Source organism: Hemiscyllium ocellatum, chromosome 9 (assembly GCF_020745735.1).
Source record: "Hemiscyllium ocellatum isolate sHemOce1 chromosome 9, sHemOce1.pat.X.cur, whole genome shotgun sequence".
Taxonomy (NCBI): Eukaryota; Metazoa; Chordata; class Chondrichthyes; order Orectolobiformes; family Hemiscylliidae; genus Hemiscyllium; species Hemiscyllium ocellatum.
The window spans coordinates 100,684,151-100,710,613 of record NC_083409.1 but is presented as its reverse complement, the minus strand read 5'-3'; the positions used below and the strand labels follow the sequence as shown (position 1 = coordinate 100,710,613).

Here is a 26,463-nt window from a genome sequence, read left to right as displayed (position 1 = left end):
GTTTCCTCCCACAGTCAGGTGTATTGGCTATGCTAAATTGTCTGTAGTGTTAGGTAAGGGGTAAATGTAGGGGTATGGATGGTTTGTGCTTGTTGGGCTGAAGGGCCTGTTTCCATACTGTAAAGTAATCTAATCTTAAAAAAAGGCTGGAATCAAACCTGGATTCCTGGCACGGAGACAGCAGTGCTAACCAATGAGTCGCTGTCCCACCCTGTTTCCAGTGTCTGTGCAGTACTTCTATTGCAGGCAATCTTTTAATCTTCCTATATAAAACAAGAGATGAGCATCTCTTAATGTCTCTGTTTTAGTACCATCTGATTTAAAGTGAGCATTCCAATGCAGCCAGTTTTGCATATTCCATGTGGTTGTCAGGTGATCCCAGCCAACCTAGGTTAGCAGTGTCCTTTTTTTTAAAAAATCACTTCATGACTATCTTGGATATTACTGTCGAATGATGAATGTTGTCCATTTACAGTCAAAATACCTTCTCAAAGGTATCAGAAAATCCCAAGTATGTAAAGTCTGTTATTTGATCCTTGAACTTCTCCAGCTGTAATTTTGTTCTGTTCACATCGTAACCTTCGTCAATCTTGCTTCCATGATGCAAACTTTTCTGTGCATGTCATCCCTACCATTTCTCTGAGTTTTTGTCAACATGTTTCAAAATCTCCTCAAAACTGACCCTGCCTTCAGTTGCGTCACAGTTGTTGCTCAGAATCCGTACTTAACACATCCGTAAAGCAGTTTTGACATTAATGGCATTGAGTGATCAAAGTGTTTCAAGTCATGAATTTAACTAGCTGTAAAGTAAAGGAGCTTAAGGTTATTTAATGTATTTCTTGATAAATAACTTCTGCTTCTGTCAACAGGTAGCCTAGAGGTTAGGCTTATGGGATGTCAAGACTTGCTGGAGACAGTTCCTGGTCGATCAAAAAATACATTTGTTCCTTTGCCTGGCTGGAGCCCAAATGAAACCAGATCCTCCTTCATAAGCAGAACTAGCAAAAGCAGAAGTGGAAATAGCCGGTATCCTGTCAAAACAGAAGATTTGTCCAGTTAAGTAAACTTTAAATAACCTATGTTTTATGGGTTTGTGCATTGTCTGAGCATCAGAGAACTTGACCATCTTTCTGAACTTCATGCTACAAGGCGTTACTTTATTCTTGATGGAGGAATTGGTAGTTGTTGAATCAAAATACAACATAGGTTGGCTTATGTATTTTGCACCCTTTCTCTGTTAATAGAACATAGAACATTACAGCAAGGTACAGGCCCTTCAGCTCTTGATGTTGCACCCTGTGAAATCAATCTGATGTTCATCTAACCTACACCTTTCCATTATTATCCATATGTATGTCCAATGCCCACTAAATGCCCTTAACACAGTCGAGTCTACTACTATTGCAGGCAGGCCATTCCACATCTCAACTACTGAGTAAAAAATCTACTCTGGTACCTGTCCTAAATCTATCACCCATCAACTTCAAGCTATGTCCCCTCGTGTTAGCCTTCACCAACTGAGGAAGAAGGCTCTCGCTGTCCACCCTATCTAACCCTTTGATTATCTTATGTGTCTCAGTTGACTCACCTCTCTATCTCCTTCTCTCCAATGAAACCGCCTCAGTTCCCTTCGCCTTTCCTCGTAAGATCTTCCTTCTGGACCAGGTAACATCCTAGTAAATCTCTTCTGAACCCTTTCAAAGCTGCCACATCCTTCCTATGCTGTGGTGGCCAGAACTGTATGCAGTACTCCAGGTGTGACCTGCCCAGTGTCTTGTACAGCTGAAGCATGACCTCGTGGCTCTGAAACTCAATCTCCCTAGCAATAAACATCACACACCATATGCCTTCTTAACAACCCTATCAGTCTGGGTGGCAACTTTCAGGTGTTTATGCACCAGGACGCACACATCTGTTTGTCCACACTGCCAAGAATTTTACCGTTAGCCCAGTACTCTGCATTCCTGTTACACTTCAGAAGTGAACTATCTCCCTTTTTTCCACATTAAACTCCATTTGCCGCTTCTCAGCCCAGCTTTGCATCTTATCTATGTCCCTCTGTAACACAACATCCTTCGGCACTATTCACAACTCTGCCTATCTTAGTGTCATCTGCAAATTTACTAACCCATCCTTCTACGTCCACATCCAGATCATTGATAAAAATGGCCAACAGCAGTGGCCCCAGAACAGATCCTTGCAGCACGCCACTGGTAACTGAGCTCCAGGATGAACATTTCCCATCAATCACCACCCTCTGTCTTCTTTCAGTAAGCAAATTTCTGATCCAATTTGCTAAATCACTTTCAATCTCAAAACTCCGTATTTTGTGTAATAACCTACTGTGTGGAACCTTATCAAATACCTTATTGAAGTCCATAAACATCGCATCAACCGCTTCACCTTCATCGACCTGTTTTGTCACCTTCTCGAAAAACTCAATAAGGTTAGTTAGGTATGACCTACCCTTCTCAAAACCATGTTGACTACCCCTAATCAAATTGTTCCATTATCAATCCTATCACTTATAACCTTTTCCAACACTTTACCCATGCCTGAAGCAAGACGTACTGACCAGTAATTACCAGGGTTGTCTCGACTCCCTTTCTTAAACAAAGGAATAACAATCGCTATCCTCCAGTCTTTGGCTACTTCTCCTGTCGACAATGATGACATAAAGATCAAAGCCAAAGGCTCTGCAATCTCCTCCCTGGCTTCCCAGAGAATCAGAGGATAAATCCCATCCAGCCCAAGGGTCTTATCTATTTTCAGATCTTCCAAAATAGCTAAAATCTCCTCATTGTCAACCACAATCCCATTTCATCTAGTAGCCTGTATTTTCATTAACATTGCCTTTTTCTAATGTGAATATTGATGAAAAGTATTCATTAAGCGCTTCCCCATGTCGTCTGATTCCACACACACAACTTTCCACCACTATCTTTGATTGGCTCTAATCTTATTCTAGTCATTATTTATTCTTTTATTCCTGATATACCTATAGAAAGCCTTAAGGTTTTCCTTGATCCTATCCGCCAACAACTTTTCATGTCCCCGCCTGGCTCTTGTTAGCCCTGTCTTTAGATCTTTCCTGGCTAACCTAACTCTCAAGCCCCCAAACTGAGCCTTCATGCCTCATCCTCACATAAGCCGCCGCTTTCCTCCTAGATAAGAGCTTCAACTTCTTTAGTGAACCATGGCTCTCTGTCTTAACAACTACCTCCCTGACTGGTAGATATATACTTATCAATGACCTGCAATAGCTGTTCCTTGAATAAGCTCCACATTCCAAGTGTGTCCATCCCCTGCAGTTTCCTTGCCCATCATATACATCCAAAATATTGCCTGATCGCATCATAATTGCCTTTTCCCCAGTCATTACTACTTTCCCTGTGGTACATACCTATCCCTGCCCTTGCTGTTGTGAATTGTGTTCACTATCGAAGTCCTCACCTACATCAAATTTAACACCTGGCCAGGTTCATTACCCAGTACCAAATCCAATATGGTGTTGCCCCTTGTTGGCCTGTCTACATACTGTGTCAGAAAACCCTCCTGCACACATTGAACAAAAACTGGCCCATCTAAACTACTTGAACTATAATATTCCTAGTCAATATTGGGAAAGTTAAAGTCCCCCATAACAACTACCCTGTGACTCTCACTCCTATCGAGAATCATCTTTGCTATCCTTTCCTCTACATCCCTGGAAAAATTCAGAACACCATAGAGAACACCCAACAGGGTGACCCCTCCATTCCTGTTTCTAACCTCTGCCCAAACTGCCTCAATGGATGAGTCCTTAAATGTTATCTCAGCTGCTGTAATATTACCCTTGATTAACAGTGCCAACTACTCCTTCCTGCCCTATCCACCACAACCACCATCTTCTCTGTTCTTACTGAAACATCTATAATCCCAGAATCTGCAAAACCATTCCTGTCCTTCCTCTAGCCATGTTTCTGAAATGGCTGCAACATCGAAATCCTAGGTACCAACCCTCGCTGCAAGTTCACCCATCTTATTCCAGATGCTCCTGGCATTGGAAGTACACATTTCAAACCAACATCCCGATTGCTGGTGTCCTCTCACGACCTTGTAAACCTATCCCTGACCTCTCAATACCCTCGACCTCCTGTACCCTAGAACTACAATTCATGTTCCCATCCTCCAGTGGTGCTTCACTGGCATGTAGTAGTGGCAACAAACCATAGATGATAATTCTCTTCTGTCTGTAAACTTCCACCCTAGCTGAATTTCTGCCTTCGATCTCCACCTTTCTTCCTCCCTTTGTCGATGGTGCCTATGTGGACCACATCTTGGTTGCTTAACCTTAACATAAATTACAGTTTCATTCACTCTTTTGCACCCTGACTAAAAGCTGGCAGGAACAAATGCTTACAAACCACTTTTGTCCCATGTTTCAGTAGCGTAATTAGTGCAGGCAAACCCAAAATCCTTCAGTGGCTTGTCTATTCTGAAGCTCCTAAGACCCAATCTATAGTGAATTTGAGAAGATTTGTAGCTCAGGTTGAGGTTCTGCATGTAGGTTTGCTTGCTGAACTGGATTTTATAAATACAATTAACTTAAAACTGTACATATTACAGTCTTGGTTAAAGTTTGTTCCTAAAATTAAGTTGACCGTGTGTGTTCAAGCCTAGGTCAAGGCCCTCGGCATGATTTGAAATAAGTAGAACGAAAGGTCAACTAAATGTGAAGTAGTGGTTAGCTTATGCCAAACTAGGTTTGAAATCTTTTAGTTTGCAAATAGAAAAGAAGTATGATTGGCCAGCTTGTACTGATTTTAGAGCTATGAAGGGAAAAGTGCTGGGTGGGGCATGTAAAGATGAAGAGTGGAATGCACTCCCTAAACTTCTCATTCAGTTCAGAAGGTATTTAAATGTGGAAGGTTACGGGTCCTGGTCAGCAATATGAGAGTGCTTAGTCATTTTGTTTTGCCCTGTTCTGCTTACAGCACAAAAAATTCTAAATTTACTTATTTGTTGAAGGTTGTGTGTTGAGAGAGAGCTCGAGGAAGTCCCAGTCCTCTGGCACTATCTAACTGAGAATTTATTTCTGTACAGATGAGATTGGTGCTGTACTAAAGCTGGACAATACAGTTGTTGGACAAACTAGTTGGAAACCCGTTTCCAATCAGTCGTGGGATCAGAAATTTACATTAGAGCTAGATCGGGTAAGCAAGAGAAACTGTGCACCTTCTTTCTTGGAAGTAGGATGTTGCCTTATTAATGAGGGGGAGCTCAAAGCTGGAATTTAATCACTGCTGTTTTAATGCTTGTCAAAACTATAACTGAACAAATTGTCATATGGCATTTAGACTGAAGTCTGACTGCAAAACTAAATTAGTCATGAAATTTTATTAGTAGCTAGCTATTAATTGGGCCATGTAAAAATATGGTTGAACTCTATTCTAGGATTCCCCAATTGCCAACAGATGTTTTTCACCAAACTTGCCTTTTGAGCCTGTCAAAATAGTTCATGTAAATTTTCTCTGCAATATCTTTCATCCTCAAAATTGACCTCAATTTTTAAATAGAATCAATTCTGGAACAGTGGTACTTCCCAAGTGAACACACTGTCAGATAAAAAAGCAGGAACTTTGACATGATGTAATACTGGGCTTCTCAAAGCGTGGAGGTCAATGCCTAGTGGGATTACAAGTCAAAGTTTTGAGGTGGTGAGCTCCAAAACAGCAATGGCTGTCATGGCACTCCTACAGAATTAACTGTTTGGAAGTCCCATAAAATTTTGTATTTTTGATGTCCTGTTCTGAAAAACCCAATCTAAGCTTTTTTAAAGCACTAAAAAAACTCTTCTTACAGGTATGTATTACCACCCACACTGAGGGAGTTTGAGTTTCTGAAACCTCCAAATGGTGTCACAATGTAAAAACATTTACATTATAACGCTCTGACATGTAATTGTAGTTGGCACTTCAGAATCCGTTTTATAATTTATTTTGGTGACTGCACAGTCTTGACCAACAGGTTCTGGAGGCCAGTTGTTCTGTAGTCATTTGTTCTGGATGGGATGCTGCAGTAATCTGTATCAACCATCTCTTGGAATTTTCCCTTGTCAATTTTGGAAAGTGCTTCAAATCTTTTCAAATTACCACATGAATAATCTTTTGACACAAACTTGAATTGCTCTTTGCCCTGGTATAGTGGCAGGCAAACCTGTCACTGAACCATTAACAGCTTTGCGCTTGTCATTATTGTCACTCCAAAGTTTGGGAGCAAGACCAAATTGTGTAATTGAAAATATGAAGTGGTGTAATGGTCTACGATCTTAATAAGCAATTCCAAGTTAATGAAGTTTGAGATCTTTCAAGTCTTGTTGAATAATGCTTCCAGTTTTTAAATTAATCAGATTTAGTTTTGAATTTTGTTTAGTCGCGTGAACTGGAGATGTCTGTGTATTGGCGTGATTGGCGTTCCCTCTGTGCTGTGAAATTTCTTCGGTTAGAAGACTTCCTAGATAATCAGCGGCATGGAATGTGCTTGTATCTAGAGCCACAGGGTACACTCTTTGCAGAGGTATGGATTATCCAAAATTCTGACTTAGTTTGCTCCTGTATTTGTATCATGTGCGACAAATTCAACTGTGTTTTCCAGGTAACGTTTTACAATCCGGTTATTGAGAGACGACCAAAACTTCAACGACAGAAGAAGATTTTCCCAAAACAGCAAGGTAAAAATTCAAATCCAAGTATGGACTGTTTGGTTTAAAAATAAGTCAGTCAGTTACTTGTTGAAGAGTCGGTGTCACCTAGCATAGAATAGCATAGTTGTTTGCGTGAGTAAAAGTAGATCATGTAAGATCTTTGCAACAAGTTGATGAACAGCTGTCTTTTTCAACCTGCCTTTTCTCATTACAGGCAAAACGTTCCTTCGAGCCCCTCAGATGAATATTAATATCGCCACATGGGGGCGATTGGTGAGAAGAGCTGTTCCTACCGTGAATAATTCTGGCACCTTCAGCCCCCCAGCCTCTATCCCTGCTGCGGTGCCAGCAGTTTCTCATTCAGCACGAAAAGATTCAACGAGGTGTGTATTTTGTCTGAATTATTTTTTTAAAATGTCTGTGGAAAGCAATGAATGTGACTATGTTGTAGGACTGAATTTTTTTTCTTTTGTTTGTTTAAGAGAGCTCTGATCAAAAAGTTCCAAAATTTATATTTTAGGCATTTGAAACATAATTGAGAAATGGGATAAACTCAGTTTCATCTTTTTAAGTCCACCGTCATGGTTTTAAGCAACTCATGTCAGCAAGAAGTCCAAAGCAGCACTTTTTGAAAATAATGCAAATATACAGTTAATTACAGATTCTTTGCATAACGTTTTTGGTTGTAGGTCATCCATGTTATTTTGATAGACAGACTTGGTTTGACTTAGGAGTTGCTGCCAAAAACTGTATCTGAATGGTGTTGCAGTTCAGACAATTTTATCCTATCAGCTTGCTCTGAAAGACAACATTATGGATCTTATGCATCACCTGAGTTTTTCAGTCACTTTTATATTTGTTAGAGCTATAATTGAGTATATTGTCTTCAAAGTATACTTTGTTTTGATGAGTGGGAGGAATTTTATGCAAGTGTTCAGTTGTAGCTGAATCTTTTTTTTTATTCTTCCATGAGGTGTGGGCTTCACTGGCTAGATCAGCCTTTATTTCCCATCTTAAATTGGCCTTGAGAAACTGGTGCTGAGGTGCTTCATGAGCTGCTGCAGTCTGTGATGTTGATAAACGCTGGACATTTCCAGGTTTTTGACCCAATAACACAGAACAAATGGCATAAAGTGCCAAGTTGAGATGATGTGCAGCTTGAAGGGAAATTTACTGATGGTGGTGTTAGTGTATTTGCTGCTTTGTCCTTCTGAATAATAGAGGTTGAAGTTTGGAAGGTACTGTTGAAGGAGCTTTAGTGAGTTACTGCAGTGCATCTTTCAAAAAGAAACACTTGCTGTCACTATGGCTTGGAGCCAATCGAGCAGGCTTCTTAACTGTTTGAATGTTGTTGGAGCAGCACTCGTTCAGGCAAGTTGGATTATTCTATTTGAAGCATTGAAAAGTGAGTTACTAGTTGCAGAACTCCTTGCCTTCAGCCTGCTCCAGTAGTCACAGTATTTATTTGGCTTGTTCAATTTCTGGTCAGTGGTTAACCACATTCCACTTTGCCTCAACTCTGATGTTCCAGTATTTGAAAAAAATGTAGGGCATTCTCCAGGTTTTCTGGACCAAACTCTCAGATCAGTGAAATTTCTCATTACTGTAAGTGGAACCTTGCTATCTGCAAATTGGTTACTATATTTTAAAATTGAAAGTACAGTAGATGCTGTAAATCAGAAACAAAAACATGGCTGAAAAAGCTCAGTAAGTCTGGCAGCATCTCTGAAGAGAAATCAATGTTTACGGACAAGGGACCCTTCCTCAGAATTGATTGCAGCTAGATAAATGTTGGTTTTTATGTATAAGATAGTGGTTGGGGGGGGGAGGGAGGGGAGGAAGAGAGCGAAGAACTGTTGGACAGATGAAGTAGATAATCAGCCTACAGAATGACTCAGTGTGGTACTGGAAAAGAAAGTGGGTCAGGCAGCATCCATGCAGCAGGAGAATCAACATCTCTCTGGCATAAGCTCTTCATCAGGAATGTGAGGGGAGGTGGAGAGGGGGAGAAGGGGGCTGAGAGATAAATAGGTGGGTGAGGTGAGATCACTGGGAAGGCGATACTTAGATGCAGGTGGGAGGTGATGGTGATAGGTCAGAGGGGAGGGTGGAATGGATAGGTGGGAAGGAGGATGGAAAGGTAGGACAGTTCTCGGGTGGTGTCGAGTTGGAGGGTTAGATCTGGGATGAGGTGTGGGGATTGGAGATGAGGAAACTGGTGAAGTCAACGTTGACGCCATGTGGTTGCAGGGTCTCACGGCTGAAGGTGAGGTATTCTTCAGGGTGTAGGTTTGCTCGCTGAGCTGTAGGTTTGATATCCAGATGTTTCATTACCTGGCTAGGTAACATCATTGCTGACCTCCAAGTGAAGCGAAGCTGTTGTCTCCTGCTTTCTATTTTATATGTTTTGTCCTGGATGGGGTTCCTGGGGTTTGTGGTGATGTAATTTCCTGTTCGTTTTCTGAGGGATTGATAGATGGTATCTAGACCTATGTGTTTGTGTATGGCATTGTGGTTGGAGTGCCAGGCCTCTAGGAAATCTCTGGCATGTCTTTGCTTAGCCTGTCCCAGGATAGATGTGTTGTTCCAGTCGAATTGATGTTTGTTTTCATCTGTGTGTAGGGCTATGAGGGAGAGAGGTGTTCTTCCTCAGGTGTCGGGTGGCTTGGATTTGGCACTGGAGGAGGCCCAGGACTTGCATGTCCATAGTCGAGTGGGAGAGAGAGAGTTACAGCCACAGGATGGTCGAGTTGTTTGAAGCATGTGTCCCAGAGATGTTCGCTGAAACATTTTGAGTTGGCTTCCCGAGTACCCCAATGTAGAGACCATATTGTGAGCAATGGACACATTAGATCAGATGTTTGAATGAGCATGAGTCCTGAAGACTATAGAGTTCCCAATTGGAAAATGAGGTGCTGTTCTCCAGCATGTGCTGAGCTTCGCAGGAGCAGTGCAGCAAGCCTGAGACAGAGACATTGGCTAGGGAACATGGTGTGTTGAAGTGGTTGCTATATTTATCACATTAAGCCAGTAACTATAATGAAAAACGTAATGAAGTCTGAAATTATTTGGGACATGTTATGGATATGAGTGCTATATAAAGGCCAGTTAACTTCAGTAGTTGCAAGTGATTTCGGCAATAGTTATGAATTCTGAGGTGAATAATGCAAAAGAGATGAGACAAATTTATTAAAGGTAAGTCATAAGCAAAGTTTGCTTTGCATTGGTTGGGCTTGCAATGTAAACATGTCAGCCAATTCTTTAATGTAGTAGGACATGACCATTGCCTCAAAAACACATTGCTGGAAAGGCTCAGCAGGTCTGTCAGCATCTGTGGAGAGAAATCAGTTAACATTTTGGATCCGGTGATCCTTCCTCAGAGCTATTAACTCTGATTTCTCTTCACAGATGCTGCCAGACCTGCTGAGCCTTTCCAGCAATTTGTTTTTGTTTCTGATTTACAGCATCCTCAACTGTTTCAATTTTGATTTTAAAAAGAAATCATTAATGGCCATAGCCAGTGAGCTCATATTTATCGGACTCTGGAAATTCTCAGTGATTTCACATATGGAGAAAGGAGTGCAACAGTCAGTCCTTTTGGTGCCTTAATTCTTAAATATCAGTTGATGCCCAGGTGTAATAGCTTTTAGTGGCCAAAAGTTTGATTTTTTGCATGAAGAGGCACTCTCTGACCTTACCCTGAGCAGCATGAGCTGTAATTTTATGGCCCTTTGTTCTGGGGTTCCACCATCGTACCTGGCTACTGGAGGAAATAGTTTCTGCCTGTCCATTTAGCCTGTGAACTGCTTTTAATAATTTTAAACCTCTCGATTGAATTACCCACTTGGTCTCTTAAACTTAATATCCTTAAATCTTACAACTGTTCTCAGTTCTTTCCATGGTGGTAATGCTATGCAAAATACAATTATAGAAATAGCTGTTGCTTCTGCTTAGACTCTCGTGTTGAGATTTCATAAAGCTGGAAAATTTGCGACCTAGGCACTATCTTGGAGTCTGAAATGCTGAGAAACTGGAGCTTTCAAGCTGGAGCTTTTTGAGCTTCAGCATTGAGTGGCAAAGGTGGAGAGTTTTTTTAACTATGTGCAAGGACACGCATTTCTATCATGTGACCTGGTCATTGGCCACTATGACCAGTTCTACAGAGTTGAGTCCAAGTTCGTATCAAGAATCTAATTTGCCCATTGGATCTTTGCAGTGCTTATAATGGATTTAAAGCCTTGTGCATGAAATGAACTGAAGAATTTGGTATTTAAACTCTTACTCAATTCATATATTAATGCTTTACAGCGATCTACCAGTAACGAAACTAGAATTTGAAGCAGAACCACCACCTGCTCCTCCAAGAGCTTCATCTCTTGGAGAAAATGGTGGGACCACAACAGAAGTAAGAATTCCAGATAATGTACAGGTATGAACATGAAATACTGGGAAAGTTAAATGTAATTATGCCTAAGTTCTACAACTGTGCTATTGTAAAGCAATTCAACATTGATTCCTAGTAGGCGATTCAGAGTGCTGCTTTGTTTTACTGTTTATGCCATGAGGACTCCTACACTGTAAGGACTTTTCCTGTTGAGTGATACAAAATAATACAACAAAGACTTACAGTTTCACTGCCTGTCATGAATGGAAATAGTGGGCTAGCGTCACAATGTCCATTGTTCTTGAAACAGAAGTTTCTTTTGTCCTCTTGTTGAGGCTCTGCACAGGCAGTCTGTTTCCAGACTGCCTCAAGCCACCAGATTTAAATCATGGTGAGCAGACAGCTCTGTGGTTCTATCAGTGTGTACATTTTAAATAAATATGAACTTACAAGACTGGCTTTTGCACACAGCTGAAGATCATAGTGACCACTCAAATGGTAAAAAAGCGGTATTTTAAAATGGATGTTCATAATCGATGGCGTGCTCTGATTACAGTAATAGATTATTGAATAACATTCATAATTAAATCAGGGTGGGAGAATGAGTGAACAGTTACTTGGATGTAAAGAGCAGTTTATTCACCATGGGGTGGGTGGGTTGGGTGGAGGAAAGCTGTCAATGACAACTAAATGAGCCGAAATACAATTGAATTTGAACTATAGCATGGAAAAAGCCATTCAGATCATTGCTTTCAAAGAACTGGAACAGAAACACAGTTGTGGTTAGTCCTACATCTCTTTTTTTCGTTTGCACCCTCAAGAATGTGTTTATAATTATTCATGTAATCCATTTCCACCATTCTTTTGAGTTAGTCTTCTAGGCCTCAACTGGGTGAAAAAAAGATCAACTTGCCTCCAAATATTTTGCTAATGATTTTGAATTTCTGACCTCTGGTTATTGATTCACTTGCCGAAGGGAATAGTTTTCTCTTGGCTCTGTCAAAACTTCTCATCATCTTGTAAATTTCAATTAGGTCACTTGTTAGACTCATCTTTCCAAGAAGAGCTCACCATTGCTTTTGAGTTAGACAATCTTTCTCTTTGAACTTTTCTTTGAGGGAAATGTGTCTAATGTTCTAATTTTGAACACTTTTTTTTGTGATGCACTTGTTTTGTTGCTACCCCTTTCATTTGATTTTTGCTATTTCTGCTTCAAAATGTTCTAATTCTGTTTTACTCTCCTTTTTTATAGGAAGCGCTCTCAACTTTTGATTTCCTAAATGATAGAAACAATATTGTTTCCAAGGTAGAGAACAATATCATTTCTGTGCCTGAGATACCCCATCCAGAGCTAGACTTTCGAACACTCCCACAGTCAGAAGACAAACGGTATAGTACTTTTAACTTTCTCTCTGTATATTTTAAGAGCTCATGGATTTGAAGAAATATTTAAACTGTCACTACTATGTGATCAACTCAACTGCAACTGTATATATTAAGACTTATTACAATGAGATCTTTCATCTTTTACTTCTTCAGAATGCAACCAAGATTCCAGTTCAGTCTTCTGGACTTCAGGTGTGTTGCTGTACTTGGCAGGGGTCACTTTGGAAAGGTAATCCTAAATTAAGAAATGCAATGTCTGTTTTGTGCTCTGAGCCATTGTGGTGAAATTTAATATTTGACTTTCAATCTGTACATGACGTAGGTTCTTCTTTCTGAGTACAAAGTCACTGGTGAAATGTTTGCTATTAAAGCCTTGAAGAAAGGAGATATTGTGGCCCGTGATGAGGTAGACAGGTAAGATCTTAAGAACTGTATGTTGTCAGAGTATTTTCTGTAGCCTATAAATTTTGTTCCTTAGATATCTATGGGAAAGAATGGAAGCAGGATTTTTTTAATATAAGAAATTCCAAGCAGGAAGTTTGGAAAGAACTCCTCAAACCACCTTCAGTAATTCTTTGCCACCTATTGGCATTAGTAATGTTGCAAGCACTTGATATAGACCATATGTGTAAGAAAGCCATTCTCTCTTTTACTTGGCTGAGGTATGCAAGCTTAATATGTTTAACTTTAGGGCCATCCAATTGCAACCAATGCATCACAGGTAACCAACCAAGTTGAGAAGAAAAGTCGTGCTCGTGACGTGGCTTCTAATGAACCAAAGAGCAAAAGGAAAAGCAAATCAGCAAACCATTTGAACCATGCCTGTTGCAGTGTAGTGTCGTCCTATTGGCAGTAGAGATAAATATTTAAGATTATATTTTTAACTCTGAAATTTAGGGCTTACCGATACGCCTTGCCTATAGCAGACATTTGAGTTTTTCTTTTCCGTGTTTCTACTTGTGGGTTAAAGCAGCAGGCTTGAGTAAAATTTAGAAAATAATATTGAAATAAAATCGTTTTTAGAGCATCACTTTTAGTTTGGCAATGTTGTCAGATTCAATAGTAAGTTGCTATTTTGTGTACTTTTGATAAGTACTTTTGGAATTGCATTCATTGCTGAAGTGTAAACCTAATTGTATTGTTTTGTTTCCACTCCTATCTGCAGCCTTATGTGTGAAAAGAGAATTTTTGAGACTGTGAACAGTGTCAGGCATCCGTTTTTGGTCAATCTTTTCGCCTGTTTTCAGACCAAAGATCATGTGTGTTTTGTAATGGAATATGCTCCTGGTGGAGATTTGATGATGCACATTCATGCTGATGTTTTCTCTGAACCCAGGGCTGTGTAAGTATTAACCAGTGCTGATGTTCTTAACAGCTTATTATGTAGGCAACGACGCTGATCTATGCAGAGAACTTGACCCCCCTTTGGGCCTTGCACCATTTTAAACTTCTGAATTTGAAGCAAAGAGCATCTTATTGACTGTCAGAAATGTTGAAAGTAAATCCTTGCTGCAATATTGATCCTTACAATTTCATTAAAAACGTTTTGATATTATCTTTTTGCCATTAGATAACAACACCAAAAATACTGTGACACTAACTAAATCAGTGCATCTTGCTTGTATTAATGCTATTTTCCTGCTGATTTGTTAGAATATGACAAATTTGTTTCCTTGTCACTTGTGTCCATTAATCACAATGGAAATAAATTGTCATTTATTTTTGCCATCTCTGAGACTTTTAATGAGCAAAATGGTTGTCGTGATGGAGAGAGGAAGGGATGGAGGGAGGGAATGACGGAGTGAGTCCGCAGCGATCCTCCACACTGCCAAGAGTCCTGTCTTTAACCCTGTATTCAGCATTCAAATTCGACCTTCCAAAATGAATCACTTTTGCATTTATCCAGGTTGAACTCTGGTTGATAAATGGCAGGCTAACTCTGCATCCTGTTTAATGTCATGTTGTAACCTGCAACAGCCCTTGAAGTTATCGCAGCACCACCCACCTTTGTGTCACTGGCAAACTTACTAACCCACCCTTCCACTTCATCCAAGTCATTTATAAAAATGACAAAGAGTAGAGGCCCAAGATCAGATCCTTGCAGGACACCACTGGTCACCGACTTCCAGGTGGAATACTTTCCATCCACTACCACTCAGTCGTCTTTTGGCCAGCTAATTCTGTATCCAGACAGCCACATTTCTCCTAACTTTCTGAATGAGCGTATCGTGGGGAACCTTATCAAATGCCTTACTGAAATCCATATACACCCCATCCACTGCTTGACCTGCTTCAACTTGTCTCGTCACATCCTCAAAGAACTCAATAAGGCTTGTGAGGCATGACATGTCCCTCAAAATGCCATAAATATTGACCCCTCAAAGTTGCCAATCAAGTTGAGAAGGTTGTTAAGAAGGCATAAGGCGTTTTGGCTTTCACAAACAGAGGATTGAATTTCGGAACTGAAGTTTTGCTGCAGTTTTATGAAAACCTAGTTAGACTATACTTGGGATATTATGTCCAGATCTGGTCGCTTCGTTACAGGAAGGATCTAGATGCTTCAGAGAGGGAGCAGAGGAGATTTACCAAGATGCTGCCTGGACTGGAGGGCTTATCTTATGAAGAGAGGTTGAATGAGCTAGGGCTTTTCACTTTGGAGAGAAGACGGAAGATAGGGGACTTGATAGAGGTGAACAAGGTAATGAGAGGCATAGATAGATAGTCAGAGACTGTTCCCCAGGACAGAAATGGCTGTCATGAAGAGTGGTAATTTTAGAGTGATTGGAAGAAGATGTAGGGGAAATGTCAGAGGTAGGTTCTTTACACAGGGAGTGGTGGGTTCATGGAATGCACTGCCAGCGGTGGTGGTAGATTCAGAGACATTAGGGACATTTAAGCGACTATTGGACAAGCACATGGATGGCAGTAAATTGAGGGATGTGTAGGTTAAGTTGATCTCAGATTATGATAAATGATCGGAGCAACATTGTAGGTCAAAGGGGCTGTACTGTTCTATGTTCTATGCTTTCCTCCAAAGGTGTTTGCACTTCAAATGTAATCCAAGACCTTAACAGTTAATTAAGTCAGGACTATTAAATGAATTATGTTTTAAAACTTTTAGTCTCTTTCCACGTGAAGACTGAATTATTGTTATTAGCTTGCTTTCATGATTCTTCTAGACTTGTAGATTTCTGTTTTACATTAGTGATAGCACTGTGGCCTTACCGGTATTAAATGTAACGTATTGTTCAAGAAACAACCACTATCTCTAGCAGGACAATAAAGGATGAGCAGCGTGTAGTGAAACTCTCACCCCGTGAAAGAACATTTTATTTCTTTTACAGCAAAAATTCTTTTACTGAGCATTCTTCTTGCCTTGTGGAATTCTAAAGGCATGCTTTTTATTCTGTAAGCCGGTCAGTCTTTACAGCGAAATAATTTTCAAATAATCCATTTTTTTTAACTCTTAAATTGCAAACATTATATTATAGTTATTTGCCTGTTCTTTTCTTTTGTTAATATTTTGTGACCACCTTTTCTGGTTAACTGATATTGTATTAGTCTTGGGTCACATTATGTCAAGGCTCAGAAATTCATTACCTTAGCCTGCTCATTTGGGACAAGGGAGGAACGGAAGACTGAGCTGTTCTCCTTACCACATAGTGAGGAAATATTGGCTTTGGAGGGGGCATGTAGCATAAATCTACATGAATGATACTTGGATGGTAAAGGTTTAATTTCACAGAATCACTATACAAACTAGTAAATGCTGAAATTTAGAAGTTTTAATTTGGTTAAAATTTTCAAAATATTAAGGGGAGGGAGTAGGCAGGTGGAGAGTAACTATTTCTGCCTGCCTTGCGAGATTGAAATTAGGAAACATTTATTCTACACTCGCAGGGTGTTAGAAATTTTGAATCCTTTTCTGGAAATAGCAATTGAAACTAGGCAAGGTGATTTTAAATCTGAGGCTGGGTAACAGAATTATGCCAACATTATTGATAGTGAAGGGGCAAAAGCTGATGTGTAGTTAGCTTGCAGATCAGCTTTGATCTCATTTGAGAGATGATACTGACTCAAATGGCCACTTGTTGCTCTATAAATAGGCTTCAGTTCATTTTTTGCAGTTTCCATGTAGACTCTGGTCTGGTTGAAACCTTGTAACTTGGAGCCTGGGGAGATGAGATAGCTAGAAAAGATTGTCTACTACATTGGTAGAACTAGCGGGAGGCAAAAGAAAATTCTCAACAGTCACTCATTTGTCACCTTTTCTGAGACGATATGCTAAGTTAGAAATACAGTTGTAATTCAAGCTTTTAAAATATTAATTAACTTAATTTCTCTGCAATAGGTTTTATGCTGCTTGTGTGGTTCTCGGTTTACAGTATTTGCACGAACACAAGATAGTTTATAGGTAAGTAGCAGAATCATTGGTAGTTATTGGTCTACTTTTAGGTTTCTTGTGTTAATAGAATAGTTCCACCATATATAGGTGCCAGTATGGTGTGATGCACACTATTGCAAATAACTGCTCATTTGCAATAATATTACCAAATCACCTGATCATCTAAAGGCACACTGTTGAAGGCAAGTTCTAACTCTGGAATATGCAAATATTAATGTTCATGGAGTGTACAAGGAAATACTTTATATTTTAAAAAAAACTCCCTTTTCTGGATGAGGCTTTGCAAATTTTAACCATTTAAACAATCTGCTGAAAGAATTGATTGTTAAAGAGGGCCCAGCATGACCCACCAAGCAAATATTATGTAAGGTTACCAAAATAACCAGATGTAAATGCACAATTGTCCCATATCTTGTATTCTGAAAGCAGTTGGAAGTTCAAAGAATGTTCAAAGATAATTGCAAGAAGTGTCACCTGGAGAGGGTCGGATAATTTATGAATTACTTTTGAGATTGCTGGTTAGTGATTTCTTATTGTTATCTGATTTCAGCGTAATCCTTTCTGCTTATTATTCCCCTTCTCCCCCAGCTCTCATCTCTACCCTTCCATAACTCCCCCTCCCTGCTGAACAGAAATGATGGGATTCAATGCCAAAAGAGGAAATGCTGGAAAATCTCAGCCGGTCTGGCAGCATCTGTAAGGAGAGAAAAGAGCTGACATTTCGAGTCTAACTGACCGTTTGTCAAAGCTCTTTGGCTTGATGCTCAGTGGTGTGGTCATGCTGCAGGGGGAGGTAGGAGGAGGAATCTGAGAGTTGGCGCTCAGCCTCTGAGAGGTAGAGGTCAGTATGCGAGACGACAATAGCACCCCCTTTGTCAGCAGGTTTGATGACAAGGGAGCGAAGAGCAGAAAGTTCGGATGGAGAGAGGTTGGAATGAGTAAGAGGGGCAGAGAAATTAAGGCGGCTAATGTCCCGTCGACAATTGTCAGTGAAAAGATCGAGGGCAGGAAATTGTCCTGGCGAGGGTGTCCAATTAGAGGTGGAATTTTGGAAGGATATGAAAGGATCTGGGGGGGGGGGGGGGCACTCTTACCCAAAGAAGTGAGGGCGAAGGCAACGGAAAAAGAGCTCAGCATCATGTCGAGCCTGGAATTCAATGAGGTGGGGATGTAAGGGTACAAAGCTGAGTCCTTTGCTGAGAACTGCACGCTCAGCCTCAGGGAGGGGACGGTCAGAGGGTATGGTGAACACATGGCAAGGGCTGGGGCTGGAAGAGATGGGGTTCGAGGGATTACAAGAAACGGGAAGAGTTTGGAGTTAAGGCGTCGAAGAATAATGTCAGAAGGAGCTTTGAAAAAGGGTCGGTTAGACTCAAAAATGTCAGCTCTTTTCTCTCCTTTATAGATGCTGCCAGACCTGCTGAGATTTTTCAGCATTTTCTCTTTTGGTTTCAGATTCCAGTATCCGCAGTAATTTGCTTTTATCTTATGGAAATCAGTGGTTATTTTTAAAAATACTAATTTGCTTTGATAGGATAAATGAGGAGGAACAGTTTCCAATGAATCTTGTATAATCTAAAGTGTCCTTTCCTGAAGTAGATTCAAAATAGTGTCGTTCAAAAAATCATTGTATTTCTTCATTGTGTTTTGGGTTTGGATGGAACAAATTGTTTAACTATGGCAAATAGGCACATTGGAATGAATGGTTGCCTTCTGTGCTGCACTCTCCAGTGTTTCTATAATATTTGCTGTGATTTGATTAACTTAGTCCTGAATGTCATCCATCAAGGCTGTACCAGTATTGAGTATGGATCCAATTGCAGTTACAATACCTCCACTTACTGCTAGCTAAGGTTTATACTCCCAAGTACAGTATAATGAAATTGTAGCCGCTCTCGCTCTCGCTCTGAATAGCCTTGATGGTGATGACTAGAAATGCATTAGAGTAATTTGTCTCCGTGCAGTTTGCAGATGTTCATGAGTTGATTATAATTTTCTTCCAGAGATTTAAAGCTCGACAACCTGTTGTTGGATAGTGATGGCTATGTCAAGATTGCTGACTTTGGTCTTTGTAAAGAGGGTAAGTGTTGAATTTCTCAATGCTCACTGGAAAATTGTAATTGTTTGTGCACATATTGTTCTATAACTCTGAATTTCAGCACAATTATTGCTATTGACCAACAGTAAGATGCCTTCTGTTTTCAATCTACATGTATTGGAAGCTGTCTGGCTGTGAATTTGAATGAATCTACTTCACACATTACTTATTTTGTCACAATGGTGTTAAAGGTTGTACTTATTTGAATTTATTATTTAAATACAAAAGAAAAATGGGCTCATTTGCAAATATTTTTTCCAGGTATGGGTTTTGGAGACCGAACAAGCACGTTCTGCGGCACCCCTGAATTTCTTGCTCCAGAAGTACTAACAGAAACCTCATACACAAGGGCAGTGGATTGGTGGGGACTTGGCGTCCTTATCTATGAAATGTTGGTTGGTGAGGTGAGTATGAAAAAATGGAGTGACTGTTGTGTTATTCATCGTAAACTTAAAAATATTGATTCTTATTGTTTCTTGTCAGTCGCCATTTCCTGGGGATGATGAAGAGGAAGTGTTTGATAGTATTGTAAATGATGAAGTACGATATCCAAGATTCTTATCTACAGATTCCATCTCCATCATGAGAAGGGTATGTTTCAAGCATTGATTTAATTTAAGAACAAAAGTTCAGTTTATTTTTACAAATTTGCCTGCTTTGTATCTCCGTGAAGTATCTTTCATTATATTCGTTCCACTTGCATTCACATCCTTAAATTACTTCATCCTTGAATTTCCCCCAATATTATATTTGGGTTCATCAAACTAAATGGGAAATAAAATTAGTATTATTCATTATACACTAAAGAAACTGGGGCTGTTATGGCGCAGTAGTAACGTCTCTACTGTGAGCAAGGGATTCAGAGTTCAAGTCCTGTCTGCTCCAGAGATATGTAATAACATCTCTGGGCAACTTTATTAGAAAATGAGAAAGTAATATTCAAAGATGCATTTGGCAAAGTTCAGCTTTTCATTCATACAGCAGTTTTCATTGTCAATAATGCAGATAGCCCTTCGGTCCATTGAGTCTGCACTGATCCTCCAAAAAGCATCCCACCCAGAACTGAAGCCTGGCACTGAGTTAGCTGAGATAATGACTGAGCCACCATGCCGCCCATACCAATTTAATTGAAATATATTTAGCTTGGTTGTAAATTGACTGCACAATTATAGTTACTTTCATTTAAATCCATTCACGTTATCAGGTGTAATTTAAATTTCCATCGTGCTTCTGGAATATAATTGTATATTCAACCATGTTGTGTGAATTGAATGGATTTCAGGACAAACGATTGATGTTTAGAACTGATACGGCCCTTAAATTTATTGTTGTGAAATGTCAATCTGTATTCGGTATCTGTCAAACATGAGATCTTGTCTGCATTTCAGTAAATCCTAATAGTGGACCTATCAACATTTTTTTTCACACGTCAGGAGAGGTTAATCCAGGAAAAATATTGTACACTGACTTTTTTTTAAGATATTTTACCTCAAGAGCCAAGTGACCCTTTTTGAAGTAGTGATTGTTGGTATGTCTGAGCAAAATTAGCTCATTGTGTAGCGAGAGTGTTTTCCACTGACCCACGGAGAAAAGTTGCTTGAACAGGAGCTTATTTACCAGTTAATTAAATCTGCATCCTGGCCTGCTATAAATGCATGTAGTGCATTAGCTAAAGCAGAGATTATTAATGCAGCTTTTCAGAAGTGGTCGGACAGCACCAGTATTGAAGAGCAATTAGATTAGATTTCCTACAGTATGGAAACAGACCCTTCAGCCCAACGAGTCCACACCAACCCTCTGAAGAATAACCCACCCAGGCCCATTTCCCTCTGACTAATGCACCTAACACAATGGGCAATTTTAGTATGGCCAATTCACCTGACCTACAGGTCTTTGGATTTTGGGAGGAAACCCATGCAGACAGTTGCCAAAGGCTGGAATTGAACCTGGATCCCTGGCACTGAGAGGCAGCAGTGCTAACCACTGAGCCACTATGCTGCCCACAAGTGATTCCTCAAGAAGATGCAGAATACAAAGGAACCTTGAATATCCCAAGGACACGGGCAGAGAGTATTTCTATCAGTTAATTGCATGCCAGATAAACGAGGTTTTGCTGTATTACTTATTCCCAAAAACTTGTTTCCACCTCCACCCCATCGATAGTGAGCCTAAATTCTTCGAGTTTACCAGAATTCTGGGCACAGTTTTGAGATACTTGTGCAGGGAATTTAGTAGTAGGTTTAAGGAAAGTATTTCTTCATTTTGTAGGAGTAGTGGAGAAGTTGAAAGATATTGCATATCATGTGTACCTATTTGATTCAAATAAATTGACTTGAGTTGTACATTCAAACCTGGGGAGCTCAGGTTTTAATATTGACAATTCTCAAAGCTAGGTAAATGTATAGCTGGGCCCATGAAATTTGTTGAAACACGTAAATTTTCTTGTCATGTGTTATTGCTAAAACCTATTTGATATATGCAAAGATGGCTTTGTCCTGTTAACAACAACAAATTACAATATAATGGCAATTAAGAGGCAGTAGGGTGTTGAAATCAGAATGATAAAATTTAAATTCATCAATGTCGCGTATGGACCATTTGGACCATGGTATTATTGAATCCCGTTTAGTTGTAATTTGTGTAAATGTGTTAATTCTACATGTGCCGTTGTTGATCCTTTGATGCAAAGAGTTCAGATAAATGTTAATTGGCATTTTTGTTGTTAGCTCCTGAGAAGAAATCCAGAACGACGCCTGGGTGCAAGCGAAAGGGATGCAGAAGATGTAAAGAAACAAGCATTCTTTCGAGTAGGTGTTCATGTTCTAATTATTTTTGGGAGGGCTAGGGTGTTTGTCAAATGTAAATAAAGCCAACTGTTTGGGTGATTGAATTTTGTGCAACTTTTATGAATGTTCTAATAGTAGCAAATGTTGTTTAAAAAGGTATGAGGAAAAGCTGTTTTGTGTATTGCATTATGGATGACATGAGAGGAGTCTTTGTTTAAGGAAAAAGCAAAAAACTGCAGATGCTGTAAATCAGAAACCAAGAAGTTGCTGGAAAAGCTCAGCAGATATGGAAGCACCCGTGGAGAAAAGTCAGAACTAGGTAGAATCATGGACCTGAAACATTAATTCTACAGAGCTTTTCCAGCAATTTCTGTTTTTATGTGGGGGAGGAGTTTTGGTCACATGAATTATTTTAACCTTATTCCTCATACGGCCAATTGCAGACTTTCTCTGCATTGACTGAAAATAAAAAAGATGCATCAATCTGGCTTTCAATGTACAACAGTTTTGGTTTAATATAACAAAAAACTTCATCAATGATGATACAAAACTGGTTAACACACTTAGTTTATAACACAACAATGCATATGTTGGTACACAACCGAGAACACACACCCCTATAAAGGGAAGAGTGTGGATTTCTCTCTGCAGTTTTACCTTGAAAGGGAGATAAAGACCTTGACACTTTTGGCTAAATCTTCAACCCAGAACGTGGAATTTTCAGACACTTGTCAGTCTAACATTCAAGTTCAAAAAGACACGTCAACAAAAGCAAGTGAATTCTCTGGTATTTTTGCTGAGGAAGCACTGTATTGAGAATTCCTCTGGGCCCTCTTCAGGACTGTCCGATTCAGACTGGACCATTACTTCAGGCACCACAGTGCACCTGCAACAAGATGTTTTTGAAAAACAGAGTTTGGATGGAAGGCTGTTTTGTTCCCAGGCTGACCACAATCTAAAAGTTCTGAACAATCTCCCAAGAAGTTGCAGCCTGGTGATCAGAGAACTATGATTCCTTTGCAGTAAATAAGGAGCTATTTCAAATCATGAAACTTTTGAGAAATTTGTTGTTTTAGGAAAATGTTCCACTATCTTTTCATTTGAGTTTTTTTTTAAAAAAGTCAATCCACAACCAGTGTGAGGCAAACAAAATAGCTTTTATAATAATAAATGACAATTGTGTGATGCTTGCATACCCGACTAAGCCTTAAAATCTGTGACCTAGGAAGTTTTCCCAAATTTGTATCATTAAGGAAATTTTGAATTAAATTTCTAGAGCAAAAGATTTCAGGCTTTAGGTCAACTGTGTAAAAGGTGTTTTAAGCTGAAGTTTTATTGTCATCACTAACAGCTACAGTTTTGAAGTAATTCTGGAGTTGCAGTAAAGCCAAACCCGTAGTTTCTGTGCTTTGGTATTTTTATGGCCTTGAGGGAAACTCTGTGTGTAATTACACAAGTAGAATTGCTGTTGTGGACAGGAAACTGTCTGGTTATAGACATTGCATAAGGTGAAGTGGTCAAGAGTGGTCAGTTCCACAATTGACTGACAGACTCAAAGCAAGGTGGTCTTGTGACTTTTATTCTTGGTTCAATCTTGTGACCCATATCAATTGTATTGTGAGATATGTCTATTAAGTATAAAATTCTGACTTTAATCTCTTCTCTCCCCCCCCCCCCCCCCCCTTCTTTTAACAGGCTGTTGATTGGATTGCTTTGTTAGCAAAGAAGGTAAAGCCCCCATTCCAGCCCATAATTCAAGACAGAGAAGATGTCAGTAACTTTGACGAAGAGTTTACCTCAGAGGCACCAATTCTTACACCACCACGAGAACCAAGGGTTCTAGTTGATGAGGAACAGGGAATGTTCAAGGAGTTTGATTACATAGCAGATTGGTGTTAAATGCAACAAGAACATTTCTATGGAGTAGAAACTGTGAATTCATAGCTGACTGTAGCTTACAGCAAAGCCCTCTTTGCGACAAATGATGGATACTTTCCAGCCTTTTACTGCAGTCTGTGCCATCTGTAGTCCTCCAAATTCATTCACGCAACTGAAGCTCCCTGAAAGAACAACAGCACAGTGAGAAGTGGCAACTTTGAATCATTCACCTTCAGGACCATTGGGAAAACTTCTTATTGTTTTGTCCTATGTATATCATTGATTTCTTCTGCAGTGCTCAGTCTGGCTGATGCCAAGATTTACCAGTGTAAATTTACACTGTTAGTTCTTGGCAAATGCACTATAGAATCTCCTCTTCTTTCTATAGTCTGTTCACTTTATAAATTGTAATTATTGCCTTAATTAGGAGAGGGTGTTGCTAGAATCATTCCTTGGGCTGAATTGAGAACTTTTTTTTTCTCTCTGCCACATTACCACTTCAGTTTGAGGTGCTATCAGCTGATGACACTACAGTATGGTCTCACCTAGCATAAGGCAGCTACTGTCTTGACTGCTGATAATAAAAATAATTACTGTGTGTAGCCGAACAATGTGCATTTTAAACAAACTGATTATCCTGCACATTACTTGGTCCCAGATAATGATTTTAAAAGCTAGTTTGATGCCTTACCTTAATGTTGTAAATTTTCATTGTATTTATTATGTAGAATTGCAATATGCCTTAACATTGTGAGAGAGCACCAAGTGCTTCCCGACAGATTTTTTTTTTGCAGGTACTGAAAGCCTACCAAAGCCACTTGCCAAACAGTGACGTCACCTCCCTGCTCCTGGAATTATATGTAAAATGTTGGGTGCAGTCTATTCAGTTCACAAAGAGGAGAAAGTTGGTGTATTTTTTTTTACATGTTTTGTCTGTAAGTTTTGGGTCTTTAAGTGTGAAGAACTAGTCATTGAGATTCTGCTGTTTCCCTCACTTCTGAAATTTCCGTAACCAAGATTATTACTTTTGATGTACCATGATCAAAGAACACAGGATTTTACAGTTTGTATACCATTTAGTCAGTGGGTCATTTCTTATCTGCTGTACATGACAACAATACTCTCGGCTTCTATGTTTTTATGGAAATGTATATGTGCTGTCAATGTACGTTTGATATAGTATTTTAGTTTACATTCACACACAATTTATAGTGTTCACATTTAGTACACGTTGGCCATGTGAAAATGTGTTTTTTAAGTGTAGCTGGTCAATATGATTTCTAACTGGGCCATCACAATGCATGGATCATGCTATGACTCAGCTACCCTCTACATTCTGTTAATAATGGTTTGTATATTTTAAATTTTAAAGAAACTCCTTTTTGCTAACCACAGCAGGCCCCATGTCAAAAACTGCACAAATAGCAACCACATAAGCTACTGTTTCCCATTCCTCGTTGCTTACCCTGTCCTTTTATGTCACAAAGATGGCAATAGCAATAAATATTACAATATTTGAAACAGCAAATGTACATTTTTATAAAGACCAGTACATGTAAATAAGCAGGATTAATAAATGAAAGTTTTAAATAGTTTTTTAAAAAAGTAAACGGCTAGAGAGGTCTGTTTCCAAAGTGTATAGAAAGAAGAAACTTTTTTTAAAAAAAGAGAAAATTAAATCACTAATGTGTGTTAGAGGGCAGGGTGGAAGTACAGAGATGAGCTCAAAAGCACTAATTTTATCTCTGACATTTTTTAAACAAATGTTTTAGTCTAATTTCAAATTGAGAATATTTTACATTGTACAATATATATTCATTATAAAGTGGCTGCTTAAGAACTTTGTAAGGAAATAAGAAGGCATGTTTTGGAATGGTACAATACTATGCATTTACATGTGCCCAGCAGAGTACTGTATATGGTTGAGAAACACTGAAAAGGGTTTTGCAGTCAATACGTATAAATGCACAAAATTAAAACATTTTAAGTAGGGTCTGTTTGTTCTAGTGTCCTCCTTTTTGTATTCCAGCATTGCCAATCTCTCCTTAAATCTGATTTTTAAAAAAATTATTCCTCCTTTCTAGTCTGCCATCATGTAGATTTTGCATTACACATGGATTACCCAGTGGGTGGAGCCAACTCCAGCTCTCTGTCCAGTTAATTCTGTCTCCCTGTTGCTTATTTTCCCAAAGTCCCTCCGTTTGACTGAGCACATTTTCTCCTGCTTAAGGGTTGATTGTAAACAAAAAAAGAACTGCAGTTGCTGCAAATTAAAAACAAAAACAGAAGTTACTGGAAAGACTTAGCAGATCTGATTTCTCTTCACGAATGCTACCAGACCTGCTGCACTTGTCCAGCAACTTTTGTTTTTAAAGGTTGATTGTCTTTGTCTGTAGAATTTTCTTGTTCAAAGCTCTGTCAATGAACTTATTCAAGGCTGAGATCTGTTGATACTTTGGCAGTGAGGTTGAAGTGCAGGGTGGGAAAGCTGAGTCAGTGTAGAAACTCTATTAATGTGGGAATATAACCGACTGCTGTTTTCTGCACTCATGATTCAGTAACAAACCTGTGGAAGGTTAGAAGAATATGTAGCATTCTTGGTGTTACCCATCAACATTCAAGAGTTCTGCAATGCACTCCTGCAACATGCTGGGATACCTATCAGCATTTGAAACGCTATGTCTTGCATGTTTTCTTTTCATTGTAACTGAAAGAAAGCTTTCCTTAATTTCTGCTCTCACTCATGTCACCCATGATAGGAATTATTTTAATTTTTTACAAACCGGAAATGATGACTTCGAGCAAAGTAACAAGAGAACTGCTATCATTTTGTCTCCACCA

General features: G+C 39.4%; 1 protein-coding gene across 1 annotated transcript in view; it reads left to right on the top strand.

Annotated features, from left to right (window-relative positions):
- Positions 1-25,614, top strand: part of LOC132819182 (serine/threonine-protein kinase N2-like) — a 121,266-nt gene extending 95,652 nt beyond the window's left edge. The window contains exons 7-22 of the mRNA XM_060830616.1: positions 870-1,055; positions 5,086-5,195; positions 6,415-6,558; positions 6,637-6,712; positions 6,900-7,068; positions 10,994-11,114; positions 12,322-12,458; positions 12,609-12,684; positions 12,778-12,869; positions 13,621-13,797; positions 16,807-16,869; positions 18,864-18,940; positions 19,220-19,362; positions 19,442-19,549; positions 21,685-21,765; positions 23,440-25,614. Of these exons, the coding sequence (XP_060686599.1) occupies positions 870-1,055; positions 5,086-5,195; positions 6,415-6,558; positions 6,637-6,712; positions 6,900-7,068; positions 10,994-11,114; positions 12,322-12,458; positions 12,609-12,684; positions 12,778-12,869; positions 13,621-13,797; positions 16,807-16,869; positions 18,864-18,940; positions 19,220-19,362; positions 19,442-19,549; positions 21,685-21,765; positions 23,440-23,643 (1,964 nt within the window). The 3' untranslated portion in view covers positions 23,644-25,614. The remainder of the gene's footprint in view (positions 1-869; positions 1,056-5,085; positions 5,196-6,414; positions 6,559-6,636; positions 6,713-6,899; positions 7,069-10,993; positions 11,115-12,321; positions 12,459-12,608; positions 12,685-12,777; positions 12,870-13,620; positions 13,798-16,806; positions 16,870-18,863; positions 18,941-19,219; positions 19,363-19,441; positions 19,550-21,684; positions 21,766-23,439) is intronic.
- Positions 25,615-26,463: the final 849 nt, after the last annotated feature.